The sequence below is a fragment of the Ruditapes philippinarum genome, unplaced genomic scaffold (genome assembly GCF_026571515.1).
Source record: "Ruditapes philippinarum isolate M1 unplaced genomic scaffold, ASM2657151v2 ctg5422_1_1_1_1, whole genome shotgun sequence".
NCBI lineage: Eukaryota > Metazoa > Mollusca > Bivalvia > Venerida > Veneridae > Ruditapes > Ruditapes philippinarum.
This window is the reverse complement of record NW_026854463.1, coordinates 1-24,752: the sequence shown is the minus strand read 5'-3', so window position 1 is coordinate 24,752 and position 24,752 is coordinate 1. Positions and strand designations below refer to the sequence as shown.

Below are 24,752 nucleotides of genomic sequence, written 5' to 3'. Positions count from 1 at the left end.
TTGAATTAATTTAAACCATAAATTGTCTCTTACTACATAATCAAATGCTTTAGTAAAATCAATAAAAGCACAAAATAATTGTTTACCTTGGTTGATTAAATGAGTAAGTAAACCATGTAATACAAAAATATTGTCTATAGTACTCATGTTAGACCTAAAACCTGCCTGTGCCTCAATGTATACTGAATAATGTTCTGCCCAATCTGTCAATCTATTATTTAAAACACGTGTGAATAATTTACCCAATACACTTAACAATGTAATGCCTCTATAATTATTTTCATTATTAATACTACCTTTCTTATGTAACGGTATAACATAACCATCAGACCAAGTTGATGGGAAGTATCCAGTATCAAAAATTTTATTAAAAAGACTGTGCAAATATGGAAGTAGTACTTCTTTTCCGTGTATGAAAAATTCATTCAAAAGCATATCTGGCCCGCTACTTTTATTTATATTTAACTCTTTAATAGCTCGTTCTATATCGACTATTGTTATTTTTTCATTGAGTTCATCAAACATTACGTTAAATTCTTGATTTTCATACCTTTCCAGAAAATAGATAATATCTTCATCAGGTGTAAAATATGTACTATTTGGATTATTAATACTTTTAAAATACTGCTCAAAAGCATTAAGTGAAATGTTACTACTCTGTACCCCCGCTGAACTTTTAAGCATATTTAAACCATTTAAACCAGATTAAAACAACTGAGCATTTTGTGAACATGCATGAACGTGATATTCTATATTGATCTAACTTCAATTTTAGCAGAACAAAGTGGTTATTGGATGAAACGCTCGAGTTTTCTGTTCAGTATAAATATCACTTATAAAAGTTATAGTAATCAAATAGAGTGTTCAGGATTATTGATAAAATAACTCATATACCGTAAGTAGCACTAAATTATGCTTGCTTTGTTATTTTATAAAATAACACTTTGTTATCTAATGATATGTAATAGTTATAGTATATGAAACGAGTTATATATAGGAAAGAGTTTGTGACACTGTGAATTATGTGCGTTTATACTTATGATGACGTCATTACGCTGCTTACGGATTGGAGCCGCATATACAATTAGTCCCTATCCAGTGTTTATTAGCAGTTTTACACAATCTATTTTCTTCTTTGACTATAGTGACAAAATCGCGAGGAGTGTTAGAATATATTCTAAAACTCCTCGTGATTTTGAAACTATAGACAAAGAAAAAATAACGGAAGTAATCTCCGCTTAAAAAAAACAAAAAATTAGTGATCTCCCTTATTTTATCTTGTTAGAATCGAAATAATATCGGCCTGAGCGGTGTTTATCGGCTATTTAACACCGGTTTTGTCGTTTTGATGCGAAAAAATCTACGGCCTTCGTGGTCAATTCCTTCGCTCCAAAACTCCAAACCGATATTATTTCCTAATCAATATATCAACTAAGTAAAATGTAACTATTTAAAATTTAAACAGTGGATACCATAAAAAGTGGAGGTAGATTGGAAAATGTTAATACTTTGATTAAACAAGATATATAAAGTCAGGTCTTATATCAAAATTTGACAAACGCGTACTTGACCTGCTATAACGAGTATTGTAAATTATAAGTCCAATGTTTTCCCTCACCGATAAAATAGTCTATTTGCTTTCTTTACTTTTTTCTTGGGTTTGATATTGTGACTAAGGGGACGTGTTTTTATTTTTGCCTACAATGCAAGTAATAGAAAGAGAATCGAAACACAAGGCTATATACTTTTCTTTACAATTTAATACTTTGCAACAGGAATCTTACGTTCCATGTACTCTAAGTTTAATAAGCGCATATGCATGCAGACAAGTACATACACGCGCGCGTCTTTTTTCTCTAAATTATGATATGTTTAATGAAAAGATCTGGATCGATTTTATCACTTAACTTGCCATGGGAAAACATAGTAAATTTTGGTTTTGAAACGTTAAATAAATCGAATTAAGGTCTTTAAATATTGCAATGTTTAAATTCTGTTTAAAACGGATTTTACGTTAATCTCAATTTTAAGCCAACTCACACAAACAAGTACACACCCGCGCGCGCGTTTATTTTTCTATAAATACCTTAATACCTATCAATTTGACTGTATGTACCTGTTACGGCAACACGCATTTAAGGTTTCCTGGGAGATTTTACTCTTGGGGGTTTAAAAATAGTTTATTTCAAACAATGATACAACATGTTGTTAATAAATTTACAATAAGTGGATACACGAATGAAAAAGGATTAGAGCCGAAAGCTATAAAGCTTTCAAATGTTTTCAAATGTTTTCTCCTATATATGTATTTGTACAATGTAGTTAAATTATGACAGTATTTGCAATATTGTTTGAAACTTAACATATTTGGAACAAAAAAAGAATCGAAGGTTTGGGCTATGGAGCGCAGGGGGGGGGGGGGGGGGGGTCCTGGTGGTTGAGGAGGGGTAAAAATTATTGGATAAAGTCTTTTTTTTTTAGGAAAGAAAAGATCCTAATGCAGTAAAATGTTATTACTCTACAGCTGGCCAGTCTAGACAGGTTGTACTGTGGATTATTTTATATCCGCCTATGATTTTTAGCATATCGGTAATCAGTGTGTCCCCCTTGCCGGTTCTCATGTATTATGCATTTCTTTAAAAGAACTTGCCCACGGCCCTCTCATTCACGCATTCATGGGAAGGATATTTAATGTTCAACACTTTTCCCCTTTAACCCTTTGTCTGCGTTTTTTTGAACAACTTGCACACGGCCCTCTCATTTACGGGGAGGACATTTGCAGTTTAACCCTTTACATGCATTTCTTTAAAAGAAATTGCCCCGCGGCCCTCTCATTCACGTGGAGGGAAATTTTCAGTTTAACCCTCTCCCTGCGTTTCTTTAAAACAACTTGCCCATGTTCCTCTCATTCACGGGGGATATTTGCATTTGAACCGTTTGCCTGCGTTCCTTTATGAACTTGCAAGGGGAGGATATTAAATTGATATTAAAGTACTTTATTTAGTAATAAAGGAAAAGGAAAGTAGTTTTGTATTATCTTGTCTTTATCAGATTTAGTAAACCACACACCTTACTTCATTTAATACTTTCTTTTCAATAGTTGCAATGGAATAAACTCCATAGTTACGAAAAACAAACAAGTATACACAATTTATTCGTTTTTAATTTTTAGAAAATATGATAACCTAATTTAACTATTTCGGATTTTGAGAAATAAGATAACCTACATTTAACAAACTGATGTAAAATCCATTATGTAAATACATTAGTTTATGATAGAAATGATAACATAGGGTCACAAAAATATTATATATACATGTACATGCATGTTTTCCGACCCAAAAGCTGGGTAGATAAGTAGGTAGGTAGGTTGGTAGGTAGGGAGGAGATGTCTTTATACATGTATATGATATGTTTTATAAAGACATACGTATTGTTAAGATATAAATTTTACAAGTTCAGCTACCGGACGCAATAAATTTATGAGACCAGAAACTATTTGAAAGTTGAAAAGACACTTACAAGTCTGCAATTTTATCACTAACAGTGAACTTGCAGTTCTCATGAATTGCGAGTCTCATGAACCCCAGCATGAAATCGGCAAGTCATTTCGAAACCGGAAACGGAACTAATATATCTCACGGTACTTGCAAATCTCGTACGACTCCGACATGCGAGAGATTGAGTGTCGTAACTGATATATGAATTGTCTGAAATGTGCACTCTTAAACAATCAAGAACCCATGGGAATGACATTTATATTGCGTAATTCCATTTAAACTATAATCCAAAATAATCTCGCGTATGCGCAGTGATTGGGGCCAATGTGGCCCATATGCTGCTGTTAAGATACAATGTATTGTGAGGACAATAACATATTTGCCCATTTTTTTTGCTTCAATCAATTTTTCTATGATCACACATATACTCTGTTTATATTTTCTGTCTGTCGTCTGCTACAAATTAATTTGTTTATTATATTATAGCATAAAATCGACTATTTTTCCCTCTTTTGCCCATGTTATAACGGGACCAAAACCACGTGTCACCATGTGTCGCCCTACCGGGGTCGGGCACCAACCGTTCCTCGGCACTCTGTAAACGTTATAACACGGATAAACGTGCGTTAACCCTATATTAAGATGACAGAGCCCATTTATTTTTAATGTTGAGGACTTCTAGATAAAGTTTAACCCCCTCTCCCAAAATGAAAAACAACACCCCCCCCTCCCAAAAAAAAACGGCTACATGTATATGGATGTATGGGATAATGATAATGAGACCTGAAACAGGTTTATGTTTGTCCTATATCGATCTGTATTTGTCAGTGTGGTCGGCGATTTTCTGAAAGTGAGATTATACATTATTAGCTTAACCCAACTGAAAGATAAAATCAATATCTTTTTACCACCGCATGATATTGTTTCATTTAGACTTCGGACAATATAAAGGTAAGCTCGAGCCATAGAGTACTTTATAAAAAGCACTTAATCGTTTGAAACGGTTTAGCCGCGAATAAAATAAAATGGACGTTATGATTATCTTGAGATTCAAATTAAAAAAAAATCTAAAAGAATAACGTACGCGTTGTATCACTAACTCGTGTCGGTTTTACGGATCCGTTAAAAAAAGTATTACACGGCCATGCATATATTTCGACTTGACGTCAATCATAGCGTAAAGACGTGCATAACGTAAGCGTTACACTGTATGCGCGTCAATGCAAAAGTTGCTCTTTTTCTTACTGTAAACAGTTCTTATTTGAGTATGTGATAAATAGAATATTATATTTGTAAATCTCCATTACTAAATTCATTGAACTCGCATAATATACTCGATTTTTTCATAATGTCGTTAAAAAATTCAGTATTGAATCTACACTGTCATTTTGATATGTTCTATGTATTTTATGTATTTTTATACTAATTTTTTTATGACAAATTATGTAATGCACATCATAACATTTCTTTATATTATCAGTGGTTAATTTATCAGTGATTAATTAATACAATTTTTTTTTTCTCAAATGGATTCAGAGATAGGGCATGCACGTGAAAAATGCGCATCTTTTTTTTTCATCTTACAATACAATCACAAAAGACACGTGGTTACGCAAGAAAATGAGGAGTTTGTATAACTGAGCAAACGCAAACAATACGTGTACAGGCACACATTTATAATTGTTATACATGATTCGTTAAATTTTTTTGAGTTGGCCATTAAAAATGAATTAAAAGTTTTGTTTTAGAGGAAATTTTATTTCATAATTCACTTTCACCTATGTCATCCAATAGAACGGAAAAAAAAGAAAAAAGGAAAAAAAAAGAAGGAAATTTTAAGTTTAAATGGATATCTCGTTTGAGGTAAGAAACTTTGAAATGTACCACATGACGTAACTTCCGGAATAATGTTCCGTACAATACTTTATTCCCTATCGGAGAAAGTGTCCATTAAAAATTCTTATTTTGTAGAATTATTCACAGTAAACAATTCCTAATTTGTGAACTAATTGTTGCTTTAAAACATTGTAAATTTCGGCTACATTGTATATGATTTCTACGGTATTCTACGGTGTTTCATTTGGACAATCGTGATTTTTTTTATTTAGTCTGTACAGGCAACGTACGGTGATACGATGGTAAAAACGCGATGATACGATGGTACGATGTTCAAATGGCGATGTAACGATGATGAAAACGCGATGGCACGATGATGAAAACGCGATATAGTACGATGGTGGAAGCGCGATGGTGCGATGGTGAAAACAACGCGATGGCACGATGATGAAAACGCGATGGTACGATGGTGAAAGCGTGATAGTACGATGGTGAAAGCGCGGTGGTACGATGGTGAAAACGCGATGGTACGATGGTGAAAACGCGAAATAACATCGCGTTTTACCATCGTACCATCGTGTCATCGCGATTTCAACATCGTATCATCGTGTTTTCATTATCGTACCATCGTGTTTTCATCATCGTGTCATCGTACCATCGCATTTTCACCATCGTACTATTGTGCATCACGGGTAAGGACGAATTAAAAAAAATCACGATTTCAGAATTTCGTTGTTTTTTTTCGAATTCTTTTTCACGTTAGAGCTTTAATTTAACTTATAATATATATGGTAGTTGATATGTCAATCCAGTATCAACACCATTAGTGGGGCGGGAAATTGAGAAAATAGTGCAAATGGTGATACAAGCATGAAACATTCAGGAAATTATCTTTAGACCACATAGTTTTCAAAAGTGAAGTGGGCCCAAAAATATCTCTGCTCATTCAAGATGGCCGCCATTTTCAAAATGGCCGCCATTTAAATTTGACGCACATAAATAACTCATTCAGTCAAATTTTTGTTAAGACCTGAAACTTACACCGAAGCATGTATCAAGTGTTTCCTTTACAAAAATTTTAATTTTACAAATTTCCGCGTTCGTATCTCTTCTCAATCCAAGATGGCGTCCAATATGGCCGCCGATTTTACGCAAAACTGTTATATAATTTCTATAGTATAATTTGTAGCACAAATTATGTTTATTTCGATAAAAAAGTGTTAAAACATATCAAAAATTATCAAATCATATGTTAATCATAATGAAAATAAAGTTTTTTAAGTTTATGTCTAAAATATCTTTAAAGATATCAAGAAGAAAATCTCATTTTTTGCATATTTCTCTTAATTTGGTTTTTTAACTCTATATGCAAAATTAAAAAAAAAGTATTTATTTCTTATTTGTAATTCAATTCAAAATAGGGGTTTGTTGTTAACATGTAAGAGAACCATAAAAACTGTAGTTTTTTTTTGTAAAAGTGGATGGGGTAAATTTATCCTATAATTATAATAGAAAAACAACAAAATTTACACTGACCGTAAGTAATTTCTTTTTCTTCGCTCTTTCTGTTAATTATTATGCAAATGTTCCCTATTAAAAAGTATTTTTTATTGGACGAATGAATTTTTGTGTTTGTTTGGTTTCTACAGAATTTATTTTAGTTTGATTGTGTAGGAAGCTTTAAAATATATGCCTTTCTTTGGGTCAAGTAGGTGAGCTTAAATATCAATAAATGCACATATATTCATTAATATACACTCAGTTATCAAATTGGGTTGCGTGATATTACTTGTTTAAATATATTGATATTATTTATTAATTGTTAATTGTAAAGATATATAAGAAGACAATAAATCAACAAACATGCTTTAAATAGCAAACATGCACATGAATAAGGTTGTCAATTAACGCATATTTTTAATTCCTTCACAATTTCATATTGAAAATATGAAAATGGCTTTAAAGCTAACTCAATGAGATAATAATATTTGCATATATCAAATATAAGGTACAACATCTCATTCTATGTGTTGTGAAACAGATATATCAATGATATCACCTGACCTACATACAGTTTTTTGATGATTTAAAATAAAATAATTGTAATTCATAAATTATTTATATCTATTTTTTATTTCAATAACAGGGCAATGATGACCCTAAATCACACACCATTGTTGGGGAAAGGTCACAATTCTTTATAAACGTAGGTTATTGGGCGTATCAATTTTGTCATAACATATATATGATTTGTGAAATATTGTAAGGATGCTTTAAAAGAAATAGCCTAATATCAAGTTTCTCAGAATTGTTTCTCATGAGAGGACTTAAATAAGTATTAATATTCCTATATGAGTCCATATAAACTTAGAGACCTCTGGTGCACGATCAATTTTGACCATCTTGTCCATGATTTTTTAAAATATTTGTAGAGTATTACAAGGTTATGATGATACATAATTTATTCGGTTACTGTAGTTTTAGAGAATACCAATTTATTACAAAAGTCTGTGTAAAATAAGTGATATCCATTTCAAAACCATTTTAACTGCAGGACATCATACAATTTTTATGCATTTAGTTTAACACTAGAAGTTCTCTTATTGTGTTTTCCTACACAAGTCTATATACCCGGGTGGCTCTATGAGCAAGATTCACGACACAAGATGATGGTATACGCTTAGTATCTATGCTCTGTGCATTCTGCTTTTTGAGAAGACTTTTTAAACATTTTACTACGTAAAATCTATGTACACTAAGTGACGAACAGAGAGTTTTATGTAACTTTTAAAGAGGTCTTCTCTATTTTGACAATGTTACTGGAATGTTGAATATCTTAGTTCAAGGCATTGTAGTTCTCCTAAAGAGGACTTACATGTGATTTCCTATATAAGTCTTTCAAAACTAAGTGCCCCTCATGGCAGCGATTGACAGGCCTTTTCATCATGCTCCTGCTGTCTAAAATGGCTTTCTGGTATGTTACTAATGTTTGCATAGACTTAAAACTGTCTTAAAAATCTTCTCCAAAACTAAAGTTTCCAGAGCAGAAAAATTATTATGGAAATTCACTCTGTGATACTCAATAAAAATTATGAATTATTGGCATAGGACAAAATCACTAAGTTCATATGGACTCATATAGAAATATAATTATATGAGTCTTCTTGTGTGAAACAGTTCCTATGAGTACCTAGATATTGGGCATGTTTCCTTTGAAGCGAACCTTCACAAATAGTTCATAAATAATAACTGTATGTGGTGAAAAAATTGATACTCCTAACATGATTTTATCTTACTTCTGTTTTAAAGCGTTATGGCAATTTTCCTGCAGTGGTCAATGATTGTTTAATGGGTAACATGAAATTTGAATAATCTTTGACAGACATTTAGTTTATATTTCAAATCATCAGCAAATATATGTGGGTCAAGCGATACTTTTGATATACTTAATTATTTCACTACACATAGATCATATGATGTTTCAGTCTTAATTTTACTTTGTACCTTTTGAAAATACCATGTCTAGATATGTTATTATATAAACAGGGCTAATTCAATTATACCTAATTACAGTGACATGAAAGTAGATATAACTTTGAATCGTACTGTAACAAGCCTTCAGTAAGACTTTGATATCTAATGCAAACTTTATTTTTCTCATTGTGTTGACTTTAAAGCGATTTTTATCTTTTCGTAAAGAATTTGTTAAGGATTTAATTGTATTCGTAATTAAGACAATATTTAACGCATGTCTTGTTTATGTATATTCAGTCTACTGTCAGCACAATTAACTGATAATATTAAAAATATTGAAACAAGTCATATCTTGCAAACAAATTTTACAACTGACCGTATACACATGAATGTATGTGCATTTTAGCTCAAGACCTGAATTAAGACAATAATTCCTTAAAAAAACAAATATTTTTAACAGTAAATATTTTCCTATAAATTCATAGAAAGTTTAACAAAAAGCAAAGAAATAAAATTAACTTACAAACTTCATTGTATATGTTTTTCTATTATCAGATATATTTACCCCACCCACTTTGACAAAATATAAAACCTACAGATTATATCTTAACAATAAACACATAGTGTTAATTAAATATCAAATACACTATTAGAAACTAAGTAACTTTTAAGTTTTGTACAAAGACCTATTAGAAAACTATGTTAGAGAAATATGCAAATATTGGCACTTTTTCTTTAATATTTTTAACGATACTTTTTGGATGAATAACTTAAAAAGCTTGACTAACATTGTGGTTTACATAAAATTTGATAATTTTTGATATGTTTATACACTTTTTATCGAAATATGCATAATTTGTGATACAAATTATATGACAAAAGGGATATATCAGTTTTGCATAAAATCGGCGGCCATATTGGACGCCATCTTGAATTCTGAAGAGGTATGAACGCTGATTTTGTTCACGATTTGAATTTTTGTAAAGGAGAAACTTTATACATGCTTTGGTGTAAGTTTCAGGTCTGTACAAAAAATTTTCTGAATGAGCTAATATGTATGTCAAATTTATATGGCGGCCATTTTGAAAGTGGCGGCCATCTTGTATGAGCAGAGATATTTTTGGGCCCACTTCACTTTTGGAATCTCTATAGTCTAAAGATGATTTCCTGAAAGTTTCATGCTTGTATCACAATTTGCACTATTTTGACAGGAGAGACCTTATTTCCCGCTCCACTACATGAAATGTTCGAACACATCATACATTTTCAAACACAGAATAAAGATGGGACCTAGTTGATTATTCGCCCGAATACCAAACTACATTCCAGCACAAAAAAAGAAAGTACTTTTCAGCTGTTAAAGTTTGGAATTACGAATAATCAGCCGCCAGCTTGAAGGTTCTTGTTTATTGGAATTAAGTACAAGCGGTGGTTTATAGAAAGATATCAGTGAAATTTAAAACTGATATTCTCACTGTTTGAACAGTAAAAATATCAATTTGATATTTTCACTGTTTTTAATTCAAGCCCGTTACGTTGTTTCAGTGAAATACCAACGTGCACAGTACTTGAAAGCAACTTAAATGACATGACGTCATAAATGATGTCACGTTATATTATTATTTGGCGCGCTTTTCATTTGGTTTTAGAAAAAAATGTATTTTTTAAACGTTTCTTTGCATATAATAAAAATTATTTAGTTTAGTGTAAGATCAAACTATATTTCACCTCGTAAAAACCAATGAAAAATGATTCTTTTGCACTTAAAACAGTCTTTACTTTGGGTATGTGATATAGAGAATACCATGCTAGTGTCTGATATTATAAAATTTATCAGGCAAGGCTAAGAAAAAAAATGAAGGGCGAGGCTCTGCCGAGCTCTTTATTTTTTTTCGTGCCGAGCCTGATAAATTTTATAATATCAGACACTTGTTTGGTATTCTATTTATCATGTTGTCAATTTCAATTGTTGTTTGATTTTTTTTTTATTTTAATTGAAGCAAAACCCTATCCAGAACCTCTCGTGTTCAGACGACGCCGATAATATGTGAAATGTCAAATCAAAAAGAAATAGTCCCGAATGTTTTAGTTAATTGTAAGTGACGCGTTCATATTCAAAATTTCTATTCGATTCAAAGTTTATCAGTTAAATCGACGGTCTAGTGCTATAAGGACGTAAGTCGTACTTACGCTCTTTTTCATGTTTTTACGCCATTCGAAGCAGAACGTCATCGCGCACCTGCTGACTAAATATCTTAACTCTAGCATTTAATTTGGCTTCAATATCGAAGAAAGATAGGTAGGGCGTAAGTGCATCGAGTCCAAAAGGAAAATTTTATAAGGGCGTAACTACACCATATCTACACCGTTCTCAAATTTTATAAGAGCCTAAGTAGTAGTTAGGCCCTTTTAAGACTTTGATACGTTAGTTCAAACAGATAGTCAGACAGTCACATTTACACACGTAAGGACTCTATGTCACGAGTCAGGGACATACCTTGACACATTTTAAGGATACGCATTGTAGATAAGGGGGTCCAAGGTCTATTTCCCGTGGAAAAAAAGTTGACAAAAATCATTTGAGTCATCGTCTATGATTTGAATCAAAGTTTAATTACTTTGCATCCGATTGAATAACTGAATCACTAGAAATATTGCATTCAAACAGGCGCTTTGCATGTTTCGTAATATAAAGGCCTGTAGTTGTACCTATCTATAGTCAGGTGGGTGTGGGAGGAATATCCCCTCCCATAGACCCAAAAATTTCCAAAAAGGAAGCAACGGTATTGCATTAAATTGTCTTTATAAACATTCAAAGTTTTGTAATGTTAAAGAATGTATATTCTACCCCTACAGCTTCATGTGGCAACAAAGAAACCTGATATTTTTAACAACGTGTCTTTTTGCAGTAAAAAAAACTTTAGAAGCTGACAAAATCCACACTTCGTCTGTGTTAGAAATCATTCTGAGATGACAGGAGACATTGTGCATGTCAAGCTTGTAAAATGGCCGAAAAGACCCATATTACATAAAAGCTAATATATAATTAATTTAAATAATTTGTTCATGGAAAACTGTTAATTAAACTTATTTAAATAAAAACGAAGGTTATTGTACATTGGGCTATTGGACAACACTGTGTGAATGGAATAGACAATGGTATTGTGACATAGAGTTCAGACACTTTAATGTTAAATACAGTTGACATTGCCTAGTCATAATGTCGTTGATCTAAAGTTGATTGTTAATTACAATAAAATTTGAATTTGAAACTGTTAGTAGTATAAATAGTGTATTCTTTCAAAGTTTCAAGTGCTTTTAAGCTTGTATTTGGCAGTTTGTATTAAAGTAATTCAAATTCCTGAGTACAATATGTATACATGATATACATGATTCGATGATTATATTTCATGTGTATTCGATGATTATATTTCATGTGTATTCGATGATTGTATTTCATGTGTATTCGATGATTATATTTCATGTGTATCTTATATATCATTCATTCATGCCTCAATATAGAAAAAAAGATTTAAGGTCAATTTAATGAAACACAGTGACTATTCTAAGTCATATAATTATGTAACATTTAAAATCAAGACTTTAGTATTGTTTTATTTATCTGTCATGTAACCTTCACATACAATGTCATAGGTTTAAAGACTAAAGATAGTTTAAAACGGTCACTTATTACAATTCATTATTGTTATAGATACAAACAATTGTATAATTGTATTGATAATTAATGAATACACTAAAATCTAAAAGGGCATATATGGTAGTTACGCCCTATTTAGCCAAGTCCGAGTAACAATTTTAAAGAGCGAAACTGCTAGTTACGTCTTTTTAGAATTATTGGCTGATGCACAAAAATGTAAATATTAAAAGGGCATAATACGGATTTTGTGAGTTTTAATTATGGTGGTGGGCTATTTTAATTTAAAAAATGTTTTAAAAAATGTCGATATTAGTTTTTCTAAGTGTGTCCCAAATTTTACCATGATTGAAAAAGGATCAAAGTCTGCAGACAGTTTTTTTCAATTTCCCGAAACTTGCAAAAATGCATTTACGCCCTTATAGCACTAGACCGTCGAAATATTCCCAACCCAGTAGCAGGAAAAAACATTCCATTCTTTTTATTTCATTTCGCAAATTTCGCATATTTTTGATATTTTGGTTTCATGTCGCCATCTTGAATTTACCGACGTATGGATTACGAACGTTGAACGAGCGTAATCGATAGATGAAAATTGGATAAAATGTCTGGGTTAAATGGATTTATCAATTCACAAAATAAGTTTACGTGTTTTTATTCAATATCAATCGTTTCATGAGACATATCAGTGTTACATTAATGAACAGGATATGAGAAAACACAAAGTAAACAAGATTTGAAAATGTCGTTGAACAGTGTTGAACAGCTGATTTCACGGAAAATTGAAATTTTAAGTTTGCCAGTTCATCGTCAAGTGTTTATATTTTTTAAAGTGAATTTACCGACTTGAAAAAACATTCAGGTTGTTGACATGCAATACTGCGCTATAAAATATGGAATTTAAGCTGTTGCTCAATGCTGGATAAAGCAATCTGCTGTGATGAGTGGGTGGGGTAACTGATTTGGCCAGGATTCATTTGGCCATGTGACTCCGTTGAAACTGCAGAATGAGATATGGAAATGGACTCTAATGACTTATTTGTAACAGTGCCAGTTTGATCTGTAAAAGGCGATGGAGAATCTGACCGTGTAACTGTAGCTGATGGCCCAGTGGATGGATTGCGGACTGATGCCAATAATTTTTTTATTTTTTTTTTAATTTATTAAAAAGTGTCAAGCAATACAACAAAATAAAAATAAAACAGTAACAAATTTTTTTGTGTGTTTTTTAAATGTTTTATTTTCATCGTATCAAAATATGTAGTATTTGTAGTATCCAATGTAAACAGTAGACCGGAAATGACCCGAAAAAAAGTAGTTCCGTCAAGGTCAAAATGTGTATTGATGAGGTGTCTGATAAAGCTTGTCATGCACTTTATCAACAGAAATCAATGTAATGACATGATAAAAATAGAATATTGTATTTGTGAAGGTTCTTTACTGAATTTATTTAACTTGTTGAATAAAACAATATTATTCTCGCCTGAGGCTCGCACAATATGATTTTATTCAACTCGTTTAATAAATTCAGTATTAAATCTACACTCATTCAATAAAATCTATTGGTGCTCACTCGGGGAAATATATTCCGACCTTACACTGAACTAATCTCTATATCAAACTTCCAAACTACCAACCAAATTGTCGATCGTAATTTATTTGGCATTTACCACAATGGTAAATTTCACTTACTTAAATCTCTACTAATGTCTCTATAAAGATTATGACAAATATAATGTTTATAATTTGTTCCTGTTTAAATTTTCTTTAAAGGGCTAGATTTGATATAAACAAAAGAAAAACAACAAAGAAAGGTTATCACCAATTATTACCAAAGTTATTTTCATTTTAAATATTCAAATAGGTAAGACATTTTAAGAAGATTTAGAAACATTTTTACGTCAGCTATGTCATAAAGTGGTAATTTTGCGACATTTACGACATTGTTGCGACATTTGGCGGCAATGTTTGTCCTCATTTGGTAACAATGAAATAATCTTCTGGTTTTAAGACTCGGGTAATCTCCATTGAAGTCGTCTGCTTGATATTGATTTTATGACCGTTACTTGTGACACACATTGATATCATTCTGATAAGGTGGTGAAATTCAATTTTTTTTTTGCAATAAACTACAGAATTGATGAGTTGCTGACATCTGCTCAGTTATTGCAGAAGAGAATAAGTGTTATCAAAAATGCAATGGAAAATACGCTTGCAGAATTAAAGACACGTTATTACGAAAGACCAGTAGGGCTATTTCGACTTCATGAATTCCCGATTTCATCTTCATGAATTCACATATTTAACTTCGGGAATTCAGGTTTTCAACATACGAAATTCATGAATTCATGATTTCAGCTTCATGAATTCATGATTTTAACTTCAAAATGCTATCATTTTTATTTCACAGAAAACTTCAATTTTTTGGTATCTTGACACAGTTTTCAAAAAATACTCATATGTCAATTATTGATTCGAGAGCCTCAATCGAATAACGGCGGGCAGCATTCAAGTAACTATGCCGGAAATACGGCGTAAGACATCGCCGCTAATCTTGGTTGTCGCCAATTCTAAGAAACGGACAGTGGTCAATGTAAACAAATATCTGTCATTCAGTTTAACCCTCCGATTAACTTAAAAAACAAGATAACACAAAATGAATATGAGAAAATCTTGTTTTATTGATGTTTATATTGATAAATGTTTGCGAGAATAACGTTTAGTGCCTGATTTTTTTATAAACTTGTGTGCTTGAAAAAAAAAACTAATCTGATGTCACTGGTCTTTTTCTTCCGCCAATCTGAAATCATTCTAGGAATTTCTGAGGGCCATGTTTTGTTTTGGGTAGATAATTTTTTTTTGAGTTAATAAATATCTAATGTTAACCTTAAAAGTTTGTTAAATCAATTAAAATTCGAAATTTCGTTCGGTTCTGAGCATTTGTATATTTATTTGTTGGCCCCGGAAAAATAAAACGCATATGTAAAACATGAAGAATTGGATAAATGCCGTCCAAGTACAAGGATAAATTGTATCTGTTTTGTATTTGATATACATCATGAATCTGATATACATCATAAATCTGTTTTATGTTATAATAGCGTCAATGCACGCTTAGTTCGTGTTATAAAGTCTGCAGAATCTCTCGGACTGTTGGAGCCCTACCGGGATCGGGCACCATCCGTGCCTCGGCACTCTGCAGACCTTATAACACAAAAAAATGTGCGTTAACGCTATATAAAGGCGAAGTAACGCAAACCGCAAAAGGCGTAATTACGCAAAACAAAAGGCGTTATAACGCTTATTTCATACAATATTAATTCACTAAAATTCACTATATTCAAATGCGATTACTCATTAAAGCTTACTAGAGGACATGATCAGTGACCCTCTTTACGTATCAAATGCAACATTAAATCAAAATATAACACTGGAGAAAACATCTCATCTCGAAAATCTAAATAAGAAAGCGGATTTGGTCAAATCCCATATTGTATGTTAAAATACCCCTGCAGGTTAAATGATGTAATTATATTCTGTGCATTGTAAGTCCTTAACTTTTTCTTAAGTTGGTTTTAAAAACTTCTTAAGTTGTCTGTGTAAAAATATGTAATAAATAATCTATAATAATATTTCTTCTATTCTTTACACTTTGCATAAATATAACATAATTTTTTACAGCACAATAGTCACATACACAAAATTGTAAAGTAATTGTAGTAGTTGTGTGAATCTAATCTTTAATTTATTCGGTTCATTTATTTATCTTATCGTTATTTAAATGTTACTTTTCCCAATTTCCGTTCTACAGATTTTTTTAATGTTGAAAAAAGGAGGGGATAATCTGAATATTCTGATATTCATATTTTTCAGAAAGGTTACATCAAATAGAAACGGAAAATGGCTAGCCCGGATAAGAAACGGAAAATAGCTCCCAAGGTAAGGACATTATAAAATAAATAAATCAAATAATAAATAAACCAACAAATAAATTTGTTTATTTATTTATTTATATTTATTTTTTTATTTATTCATTCATGAAAGCTTGAGTGAGTGATTAATTGATTGATTGATTGAGTGATAGAAATATAGATTGACTGATTGGTTGACAAATTGATTGATTGATTGTTTGTTTGATTGGTTGATTGATTACAAGTTGCGGTTGTCTGTTAAGTGTGAAAATATTTAAAAACTTAAAAACACATGCATGATTTTTCATTTGGATATCGGATATATATAGTATATGGAAGATATTTGTTTTGCATGTAAGTTGACAATGTATTTCACAGAGTGGCGTTGCCATTTGTGAATATACATCAGCCGGTGGTGAAAAGATATAATATGCAAAATATATAAAATTTCTATTCATTTCAGTGTTTTAATGGCTTTAAGGTAAGATCCCTGTAATGGAATCGGGTTTTTCCGTGTCATTTCGGCATTCTACGTAACTTATCGGCACATCCGTTACCTCTCGCCCGTTTCCGTAAACAGATTATTTTTTACAACTTGCGCTCTAGTTTATGACGCCATCAAATCATGTCGTGACAATGATGATATTTAAAAATCATTTACAAAAATTTCACTTAATTCATAAATTTGTTTCATTTTAAAAATGATAAAAATGATCAATATTTTTGACCTCTGAGACACATAAATTCAATTTCTAGCTGCTTTAAAATTCAAGCCGATCCTGAAATTGTTTATAAATGAGCTTTTATGCAAAGTTTATCAAACAATTCATTTTTTGCCCCCAATATTTTATTTGAATAAAAGTGTAAGGGGCTTCGGACAGTAATAACTTAAGGAGATGACAATTATGAAGATTAATCACAAATATTTATTGTCTATATATGAATGAACAATGTTCTAAGTTCTGCCGCTTTCAGGACACTAATAATTATTAATTTTATATAAAAGCTGCATATTCCTTTGTAAAATGAATGCGAATAATCAAATAGTTAAAAGAAAGTCTTAATTTATTATTGACAGGTTTTTAACGATCCTATCCATGGTAATATAGAGTTACATCCCTTGCTGGTGAAGATCGTAGACACGCCGCAATTTCAACGCCTAAGATTCATTAAGCAACTCGGTGGCAAATATTTCGTGTACCCCGGGGCATCACATAACAGGTTCGAGCACTCCATCGGGTATGTACTAGTATCTCGTTATATTATTTTTTCAAAGGTCTTTATTTTACCTAAATATATCCTTCAATCCTTAGCACCCAGACCTCAGCACCCCCATCGTTACACAGCAAGATGTTATTTCGTGTCACTTATTAGGCACATAACTCTTATATGGTTCCGTATTCAATTATGTACTCGTACAAGTTATCTCCCCCCGGACTACAAAGCGGAAGTCTTGTGTTATTTAAAACATAAAACTGGTCTAAGTGTTGTGCAGAAGCCAATTATTTAATCAACTTAACTTAGCTTTTTTTCTGCAAACTGATAATCCTGTGAACATTGTGTCGTAAATTTCAACGAAAATTCATTAAAAATTATTTACAACTCATTCATTTCCTCTTGGGGAAATCATGCATTATTAGTTAAATTTAATGATTAGAAATGTCGTGTTCCATACAAGACTCAATCAGCAACATAAGAACGATTTTAAGCCCAAATCTGCATTAAATGGTGATTTTTAGTCTTTGATTTTTTACATGAAAGTGTTTGCCACCTAGCCGGACGATTCGTGCGAGCTCTTAGAGACAAGCAACCGGATCTGGAAATAACGGATGAAGACGAACTTTGTGTTGAAATCGCAGCCTTGTGCCATGACCTTGGTAAGATTTATTTTTCTAATACATACCATTTGTGAAGGTAGATATCGTGATTCAATTTTTAGTGCACTGACGTAGAGTTATACACAATTCGAGCTCTTTGTAGATAGAAATACGCAATTATATAGTCACACAAATGTCAATAGGTCTGTGAGGTTATCTATGTACAATACATTTGAACGATACACAATGCATTATTTTAATACAAGGCAAGAATTATATATATAATAACAACAGTAAAAAATTTAAAAGAAAGATAATTATGTTAAACTACATAAAGCGGAGAAGTAATTTTGTGTGTCGACGTCACTTCTGACGTCTTATGATATGCAAGCTTTCATTGTTATGCTATGTATGTATCATGTTTTAATTTATCAATGAAAATTTTCCCATGCTGCGATTTGTCGGAACCCTGCTTTTTTTTTCATTGAAAAAGTCGCCATTTTGAATTGCTGCAAGGTAGGTTACCGAGACATTTTTAAAACAAGAATCTCATTTGCAATACTTCACAACAACGGAATTTAACATTAGTTATTTTTTCTTCACTAAGTAATTAACTTTTTTAGTTTATGTACAGTTAATTATTAAAATTGTCAATAATAAAGTGCTTTCATAATCGCCTTGTTAGTAGGCTTTAGACAGTCATATTAGCCTTCGGCCGAATATGTCTTCAGTCTTCAGTCCAATCTCAAGGCCATTATGAAAACACTTAATTATGAACATTATATTAATATTTGATGCAAAATTACATGTAAACATGATGTTTTTATTCTGTTTATTATGCAATATCATACATTACATAAATATTTTCCTTCTTTATTAACATAAATACTAACGGGAGTGTCAATTATAAAGTTTTCAGTATGTCTTAAGCGGTTCGACAAAAAGTAAAGTGACCGCCTTATAGGACATTATTTTTTTATCGGACCGCTAAAATTAAAATGAGCCGTGTCACGACAAAACCAACATAGTGGGTTTTCGACCAGCATGAATCCAGACCAGCCTGCGCATCCGCTCAGTCTGATCAGGATCCATGCTGTTGGCTATCAGTTTCTCTACTTGTAATAGGGTTTGTAAGCGAACAGCATGGATCCTGATCAGACTGCGCGGATGCGCAGGCTGGTCTGAATCCATGCTGGTCGCAAACGCACTATGTTGGTTTTGTCATGACGCGGCTCAAATGAATTACTGTATTTTATACCTTTTTCACAGGACACGGACCATTTTCTCATGTCTTTGATATGAAAATTATTCCTAAAGCGTGGGAAATGGATGACCGTAAAAATAATGAAAAATGGAAAGTAAGCATTTATACATTTTCTTCAATTAATTAAACTGACCATGTGACTACAGTTATAAATGAGAATCTCAGGTTGTTTTCACGTTGTTTAAACTTTATACAGGTATTTATTTCGATCTGTTTATGAATAAATTCAAGGGATGTTAGGTATATGTTTCACTTATGATATTTAAGAGTATATTTGGCAGTCAGCTGAACTGGTCACACTATATTATTACTATGCATCTATTATGAAGAAGAGGTTTGTTAAGCATCAGCTGTGGTTTAACGGCGCACAAACACAGTTAAGGTCAAATATAGCGCCAAAACATGACATATGATTTGGGTACCTCAACTTGAAGCAACACCAGGGGCCAAACCTGCTGGAGCTATGAGATGCATAGACTTTAGTTACTAGAACCCATTTAGTTGCCTTTTACGATCACACAGGCGTCATTTCATCTGTTCACAATGATTTAAATAGATAATGAATAAGAAATGTAAGACTCGGTGAAAAAGGAGACTTTTTTCTTCTTTGTGATTATGATATCTGCAAGCGTCTAGAGGTACTGCCCAAACACTGTATTGAGTTGATTCCAATTACCCAAGGTTATTAAGTTAATGAAAAAACAGAAAACTGGTTTGGATTTTAAGAGCTACAATAACAACTCTTCTGCCTTTTCCGTCAAACCTCGGCCGTTTCCGTCAAACTTCGGATAAGGATGTGTAGAATATGTAAAAGTGAATAGTCATATCACTTGAATCTTGATATATATTTTCATGAAGCACGAGCAAGGCTCGATCGACATGTTTGATCACATGCTGAAAGTAAATGCAGGACTTGCAAAAGAATTCAACGATATGAAATTCACGAACGGTAAGAAATTCACGGAAAAGGATAAAACATTTATTAAAGAATTGATAAATGGGCCAAAAAAAGATGACCGCAAAGGAAGAACGAAAGAAAAATGGTTTCTATACGAGGTACATTTTTTTGATATTCTAGATATACATGTATCAGCAACAATATAAACGTACAAAGCAAGTAATTTGATTACATGTATTTTTATGCATTCTTCAAGTCTATGTTTCGTCAAAATTTCATGGTCACGTTTAATCTGGAAAGACAATCTTGTTTATTAATAATTATTACAACTTTGTTCATACTTTTTAGTCACATTAAATCAATTAAGCTCTATAAGTATTTTGTTTTAATTTATGACGAAAAGCGGCTCAAGCGCCTCGCTTGACTCTTGTTTACTAAGCGACAAATGTCGTACACATATCATTTCAAGTTTATCATAAGAGTAGATTGGTCTACATTGGGCACTATTTTCATAGTATTTCAAATAATGATAAATCAATGGAAAAGGATTATTTTGATATTAAAATGGAACATTTCTTCAAATTTACTGTATTTTACAGCTGAATACTTGTTTTTTACAAATAATACTATTTTTGCAGCTTGTTTTCTGAAAAGAAATTTTAACTACCTATTAAAACTGTTTAAATTAGACAATTTACTTTCTGTGGAGCAAGGGCTTTTGAACGCATGTCAACAGTTGCATTTGAGGAAATGATCAAAATAAGTAATAGTTAGACGTTTAAGGAAAAAATCAAACGCTAAAAACGCATAGTCATTTGCATTTGATAAAGCAATTCAATGATCGCTCAATAAGCATATGTACGTAGATTTCCGTGTAAATCACGTGAGTTCACGGACAATAAAAATTTTGTGAAGCGCCGTATTTGTAATAAAAATATTATTAATTAATATTTTTTTAATTTTAAAGTAAATGAAAGGAATTTCCAATATCATAGAATCATATCCTAGAGAAATTTTGTTTTGGTTATATTCTGCTGCATTTCACGCCAGCAACCTAACTGACTTTTAAAATAAAATCTAAAACATTTGTCAACATTGTAGATTGTTTCCAACGACCGAAATCAGATAGATGTCGACAAGTGGGACTACTTTGCACGTGACTGTCACATGTTGGGTATTGGAAACAATTTTAATCACAATCGATTAATATCATTCTCGAGGGTTATAGAAGTTGAAGGAGAACAGCAGATTTGCTACAGAGACAAAGTAGGCATTGTTTGACTTTATCTTATGTTGTTTGGTAAAATATTGAAATATTGCAATGAGATATAAGTCATATTACACTTTTTGAAACATAGAATCAGGGTACTGTTATATACATTGAAAGGCACGGGAAATCGGAACGCACGAGGTGAATGCATTTTTATTTTAACTTATTTCGGGTCTTTGCTGCTATTGTGATTAATGTCTGGAATGATGACGTTATATAAGCAAACGTTTTTGACTTTAATAAATCTTTTATAACTCGCGCTTTGTGCTCTAGATATCTAAAGTAAACCCAAATGGATATATAATCCATGTCCACTTTCCAAACAAATATCCTCAATTTTTGATTTGCTATTATTTGAATATTGATTAAACATCTGATATAAACAACTGTTCTTACACTGATATACCTGTGTTTTATCTTCTTTCTCATTGATCGATAAATTCGTTATTACTGGTTACTTATCATGGAGAGCATGAGCCGAGATATGACCAAAGACTTGTTAAATTTGTTGAAAAAAATATTGTCTACATAACCTTCTAGTATATCATGTTGTTTGTTGTACACACGCTGTGTATGATAATAAAGATATATATCTAAAAGTTATAACAAAATATATATCACTAAGTATACTTGATCTTTTATCTTTAAATGCTATATTTAATGTAGAGTTTAAAAAGAAAATACAGTACATGCATGGTAAAAATCTACATACAATGTTTATTTCTAGGAAGCTACAAACCTGTATGATATGTTTCATATCAGAAATTTACTCCACCAGAGGGCGTACCAACACAAGACAAGCAACAGCGTCGAAATCATGTATGTATCGATGTTAATATCTTTTATTCCTCCAATATTGAAGAGCATAATACATGTAACAAATTACTAATATTTTACAAATAGTAAATAGAAACATATGTACAAATCAATCATAATCAAAATAACAAAACAAGTAAAATGGTTTCCTGCGGGGAACATTTTTAATGATATAAAGATATTTCATTTAACTATTTTCAACATTGTTTGGAGGGATAAATAAACGTTTGCATCAGGAATATAGTTGACAATAATCGATCAATATAGAAGAAGGTCTTTGGTGATGGTGACCGTTGAAGACCGGAGAAGGTCGAACATAAAACAATTATTTATTTTAAGAAAATTATTAAAATAGGCCTACCATTTTATGAATAATTCCGAGCAAAAGAAATAAACACACAAGTTTACGCATACAATATCCCTATTTATTAGATGCCACTACGTATACATGTATTTTAATCTTGTAGATTTTCAGTATAAACAATTTATTGTTTGTAAAATTTGAGATAGATATTAAAGAAACATTGATAATTTTCAAACACATCATTCAAGTTTTTCCACCTTAAACGGTAAATAATTATAGAAAATTAGAAATATCACGTAATAGTGTTTTGTTCTTAATGAGGTGCAATTCGGACTAATTCCCTAGAGGTAAATCCGTAACGTACCGGCAAATGGTATTTAGCTAGGTTTTCGAAAAGGTCAATTAACCAATCATGTACGGTTTACAGATCACATGCTCCTCCATGTACCGAAAACAGGTCACGTGCTCCTCCATGCCTCAAAAGTTAAACGCGTACCAATACCCTGCGGTCTCCAGACCGCAGGGAATAACAAATGCGTCCTTAAGAATCTCACAGTTGTCTAAACGCAGAAATAAAGATCGAAAATGTCAGACAAAAGCGTTATTCATAGTAATAATTATTAAGTATAAACAACTGACAAAAGACAATGTCCACGAAAACAAAAGGCTAGCCAAGTTACAATGGAATTTGTTCCTGCATACTTAAGTAAAATTAAGTTATAAAGTAATAAATAGGGATAATATTTCAAAAACTATGACGAAAAAACATAGTTGCATTACATAATTATGTAATTTGAATATTTCAAAGTATCGGATATAAAATGCATTTGTTCAATATCACACTAATCGAACATTTTGCAAACACATATACGAGGGTTGTTCTGGAAGTTATGGGAATTTTGTCATACCTCTATATTTTTTGTTTCTAAGACGTAATATTTTGCACATACTAAGATTAGCATATCACGGAACTATTCCTAAAGATTGTATAGAATCAGACAACAATAGCCGGAAATAGCAGTAATCATAGCAACACTATAACGCCGCACCTGAGCAGTCCGACTCTAGTTATAACGCTCTGCACTAATAATATTTCGTAATTTTGATAACGTAAAAAATGCGCAAAAACGCTGGTCAGCAGCTGAACGTCATGACGTCATTTCCTGAAAATATCATAACGTTATTCAAATTCTAAACGGATCAACATTGTTTTAAAGTTGTTGCCCAGAGCCACTGATTAAACAACATGACGTCGATAGGTGACGTTGAATTGCGAAGCATCGTGAAATTTTGTGTTGCGCTGGAAAAGTCTTCCACAGAAACAATGAAAATGGTCAATTCTACAGGAAAATACAAGAAATGCAGTCCGGCTACAGTGTATAGATGGCATGCTCGTTTTAAAGAAGGAAGAAACTCGATCGAAGACGATCCTAGATGCGGTCGGCAGTCTGTTGTTGCATGTTTAATTAAGGACTCGGTAAAAGACATGATCAATTGCGACAGAAGAACGAGAGTTTAAGCATCTTGTTAAGCATACGCAAGCTATAGTCTCGTCCTTTACCGATAGCTGGTACGTGGAAACATACAATACGGAAACAAATCAGCCGCAAGTATTATAGGGGTCTCTTTGGCCCCAAGACTGCGCATGCGCGGCGGCCATTTTGTTTTCTATAAATAGTAACTCATTTGCATAGAAGAAATGACCTTACTACACATGCACGGCGGCCGTGTTGAATAACAGACGCGCGGCGGCCATTTTGGATTCTTTTTTAAGAATAACATCATCACATTATAAATAGAAATAATATCTCCCGGAAGTATACGGAGCTGACTCGTATACACGATCTTAGGGCTTGAATCGCGGACATTGAAGGTCAGGTCCTCGGCCCTAGACGGGGAGATAATCACCATTATTATAACTACAGATAACCTTTGTATAAATACGTGCTTAACTGCACATATTAATTAATAAAATCATTGTTCGAATAAAGTAGAATCTCTTTAAAA

General features: G+C 32.2%; 1 protein-coding gene across 1 annotated transcript; it reads left to right on the top strand.

Annotated features, from left to right (window-relative positions):
• Positions 1-768: 768 nt before the first annotated feature.
• On the top strand, positions 769-22,444 carry LOC132740198 (deoxynucleoside triphosphate triphosphohydrolase SAMHD1-like; the record flags this gene model as incomplete). Its single annotated transcript, XM_060728056.1, is given in 8 exon segments — positions 769-895; positions 16,339-16,404; positions 17,455-17,615; positions 18,138-18,253; positions 19,463-19,551; positions 20,316-20,513; positions 21,457-21,621; positions 22,353-22,444. Coding segments are annotated over 7 exon segments (860 nt in total), but the record flags the coding sequence as incomplete, so codon positions are not given.
• Between the last annotated feature and the right edge of the window lie 2,308 nt (positions 22,445-24,752).